This window comes from Sprattus sprattus (assembly GCF_963457725.1).
Source record: "Sprattus sprattus genome assembly, chromosome: 21".
Classification (NCBI taxonomy): domain Eukaryota; kingdom Metazoa; phylum Chordata; class Actinopteri; order Clupeiformes; family Clupeidae; genus Sprattus; species Sprattus sprattus.
The window spans coordinates 2896342-2900523 of NC_137919.1; the positions used below are offsets into that span (position 1 = coordinate 2896342).

General features: G+C 45.1%; 1 protein-coding gene across 2 annotated transcripts in view; it reads left to right on the forward strand.

Annotated features, from left to right (window-relative positions):
• The window catches only part of LOC308382180 (RNA-binding protein with multiple splicing-like), a 42032-nt gene extending 39111 nt beyond the window's left edge, over positions 1 to 2921 (forward strand). For both annotated transcript variants that reach the window (XM_080859866.1, XM_080859867.1), the window contains 2 exons: positions 2118 to 2226; positions 2617 to 2921. Coding sequence is in view for 1 of the 2 variants with exons in the window: in XM_080859867.1 (XP_080715993.1) it covers positions 2118 to 2142 (25 nt within the window). In the remaining variant the exon portion in view is untranslated. The remainder of the gene's footprint in view (positions 1 to 2117; positions 2227 to 2616) is intronic.
• The last annotated feature ends 1261 nt before the right edge of the window (positions 2922 to 4182 follow it).

The window sequence follows — 4182 nt, forward strand, 5'->3', positions numbered from 1 at the left end:
AACAAGTAGCCAATACGCTCCTGTCCTGTGCCCCGTGATGTAGTATGTCAGTGGCATGCCACCATTATGGCTATAGTCATGGTAACGCTCATGACTGTTGTCATGGCGTGTAAAGTTGTGAGATCTGTTTAGAGATTAGCAATTAGAGATGATGTTAGCATGACACAGTCAAATCATTGGACATCAGCTGTCATCATGATGGCTAATTACAGGACAGGGCATCAGCCATAACATGTTCATGACACAGTTATGTCGGCCTTTTGAGGCAGTGTAGTGTAGTGTGGAACAAACTGCCTAGCACTACCAGAGGGGCGTCCCTCTCTACCTTCAAGAAGCTGTTGAAGACCCAACTCTTCAGAGAGCACCTCCCTTCCTAACTGGCACCTTGGCTTAACTTGCACTTAAGCAGTGACAGTCCCGCACTTCTTTTTCTTGAAAAAAAAAGCAGTATTTATTGTTTACCAGGTTTTATTAGCTTGACTGTTCTCTCCCTTGTACGTCGCTTTGGACAAAAGCGTCTGCTAAATGACAATGTAAATGTAAATGTTTCCAATTCTGTTTGAGTTCCTGAAACCCATGCCACAGCTAGCACCATCTCCCAGCAGTTGTGTCATAGCCATGTAAAAAAGGTTCCCCATAGAACCCTTCTGAAAGGGCATAAGGTTCCCATACATCTCACTGAACCTTGAGTATGGTTCCTCAGAGACTGATCATCAGACCTTTCCAAGTAGAACCGCTCAGGAGATTCCACTTTGTGTCAAGGCCCAAGAACGTGGCACTCTGTGCGAAGAAAAGACTCTTTCGAAAACACTCGCATTTGAAAATGGTTACCGTTTCCTCTGTGTTTGTTGATTTATTTGTTTATTTGTTTATTTGTTTTGTTTATTTGTTTGTCTTTGTGGCTTATTTACAGCTTTTTTAGCTGCACCCGGGAAAGCAGAAGCTGGTCCCCCATGTCAGATCTGCCTGGGGGTAGGGGGGGGCTTGTTGTATTTTTAGCAGCACATCTGCCAGGGCCTGGTTCCGGCTGGTTCCGGCTGCGGACGAAGGGGTTGACCTCTCCCAGAGCTCCGACAGTGGGAACAAGAGGATCAGGGATGGAGGGATGGTGGGAAGAGAGAGAGAGGGAGAGAAAGAGAGAGAGGGATGGTGGGAAGAGGAATGGAGGAGGAAGAGGAGGAGGAGGCAGAGTGGAGGAGTGTGTGGAAAGAAGGGGGGGGGGGTCGTGGTATGGGTATAGAGGGAGAAGAGTGTGTGGGGGGGGGGGTCATGTTATGAGTGCAGAGGGAGAACAATTGGAGTTTGTGGGGGGGGGGCAGTCATGTTATGAGTGCAGAGGGATTGGGATTGGGGGGGGGGTATAAAACAGGAAATTCTCCCAGGCTTGGGAAAAGCCAGTAGCCGAGCGAGTGATCAAGCAAGCAGTTTGAGAGCTGGCCGAGACGACATGTCCGTTTTGATTTGCGCTTGCATATTTTGCCTGGCTTCTCGAATTGGAGCGCAGCTAAAACTAATAGTTGTGTGTGAAGTCTTCCCTGGGCTGCAGACTGGACTGGGTCTGGAAAGCTGAAAAGTGTGGTTAAATACTGACCGGACTTAATTTCCTCCGGGATCAATTAAATGTCTGACTGACTGACTTACTGACTGACTGACTGTGACTGGCTGAGTGACTGACTGCCTGACTGGCTGTCTGTCTGACTGACTCACAGATTGGCTGTCTGACTCACTGACTCTGTCTGTCTGACTGACTGACTGGCTGTCTGTCTGTCTGACTGTCTGTCTGACTCACTGACTGACTGACTGTCTGTCTGTCTGACTGACTGGCTGACTACCAGCATAAAGCCTTGTTATAAGGCTCTGTGTTAGGACCTCTTGTCAATACTCATGTTTTATTAATGCCATTTACAAACACATTCACATGTTTGGTCAGTCCAGTTCTGGTCAGATAGCTATGGCATTAAGCATTAAGATAGCATAAAGAAAAACAACACACACAAGTTATCTTAACACTAACAATATCTTGTGTTGTCTTGGTGATGGTGGTGTGTGTGTGTGTGTGTGTGTGTGTGTGTGTGTGTGTGTGTGTGTGTGTGTGTGTGTGTGTGTGTGTGTCACAGGTTCCTTTTGTGTGATGGTGGCTAGGACAGGCCTTGATGGAGTGTCGTGCGGCTTCTGCAGTCCAACCAGGGGGGTTCCAGACCTCTCTACCCCTACAGTGGACCACTGGTGGGTGCTTAGATGTGTGTGTGTGTCTGTGTGTGAGAGTGTTTGTGTTTGTATTTGAGTGTGTGCGTGTGTGTGTATATGTATGTGTCTGTGTGTTTTCATGATTTATGTGAGTTTGTGAGCCTTTTTGTAATATTTGATGTGAAAAGATTTTGAAAGAGCTTAGAGCGATGTTTGCGCAATACGATTTACAGTTATTTCTATTGCTAGTTAAAATAAAAGTTATTACTTGGGAAGTTTGTGTGCGTGTGGGTTGTGTGTGTGTGTGTGTGTGTGTGTGTGTGTGTTTTCTTTGTGTGTGCGTTTGCGTGTGTGTGCACGCACGTGCGTTTGTGTGTGTGTTCTCACAGTAACCCAGAGTAATGCATGATTTCTCTTTTCTGCTCCCAGGTAAAAACACCTCCCTGGATTCATGGACACTCAAGACCCCTTCTGCCTCCATCACACAAGATCATCCTCTCTACCTCCCTCCCTCATCCCTCCCTCCCTCCTCTCCTCTCCTCTCCTCTCTTCTTCCCTTCTTCTTTTCTATGTTACGTGCCAGAAGAAGTACTGGTAACACCTCTTTTGAAGAGCCCCACTGTAAGAGCTACGTTCTCTCTGCAAGCCCCAAACCCTTAACACCCTCCTCAGCAGAGCTTTGATGTTCACGTTGGTGCAGGTGTGTGCAGTTGGTGTGTGTGTCTGTGGGTTTATGATGCTTGTGAGGGTGTTAAGGGCTGGGGGGGGGGGGGGGGGGGGTGGGGCCACAATCATGTTTTATAGAACTCATATGATAGACGCCTTTCAACTGGGGTGAGACTGAATGACCTGTAAAATTTTAACCAAAGGAGCTCATGTGTGTGATACCTCATGACGGAGTGACCTGTCACATTTTAACCAAAGGAGCTCATGTGTGTGATACCTCATGACGGGAGTGTCTTCAGTTTGCAGTGCTTACTCTCAGACGTGAAACGCTGGAGTTACTGATGAAAGAAATAGCAAAGATTGAGATCGCTATCGCAAGACAATCCCCTCAGCTGAGCTCCACGACAGCAGAGACTTTACTTCAGGATTTTTTGCAGTGAGGCGGAGTCAGATATCACACACACTAACACACACACACACACACACATTCACACACACACACATACACACACATTCACACACACACATACACACACACTCAAACAAACACTGTGAGAAACCCAAGGGTAGCTACTGTAAGCCCCAGTTCTGTTTTTCTTTTTCCTACAAAAACAACAAAATGGACGCTTTAGTCTGCCGACGTTTTCAGCTCACTGAGCAGACCCAGTTTGGTGAATGATATCCAAGAGACATGGTTCAGGGTAGTTTGAGTGTAGCTTTGAGTGATTACCAAGGAATGTGACATTAAATAGCTGTCATTAGATGCGGTTCTAATCAGTAGACTGATGGTTTTATTGAATGCAGTATGCATAGCTCATAGGGACATATGCCCAGCTCCTTTCATTAAAATGTTACTGAATTATTATTATCCTTGTTGTCATAATTATTATTATTATCTTATATATATACAAATTTAAAAAATACACTATTATTAAGGATATTATGATCAAGGTTGACGCATGACTTGCCAAAATAAAAGGTGAATAAAAAAATTACAACACTGTACATTTTAGATATTTTGAAGAGGAATATAGAAGTATTTTTATAATCAAGTGAACATTTTCAGAGCTTCTTGTTTCATCTAATATTATTCCTGTTAAGTGTGTGCGAGGGCCTTGTGTTATAGTGGAACATTATGGATGCTCTTTCTTTGTCTCTCGCCATGTCAATATACTGTAAATGCCCTCGATTGATATACTGAAATTAGTTCCAATCTCTGTGTCGTTTTTGCTGGTGGTTTACGCTGACAGTCAGGGGTATTTTTCTTAGTATCCCTCTGCTCGCCATAAGGTATGTGGACCTTAGACTCTGCCAGACACAATCAACCCA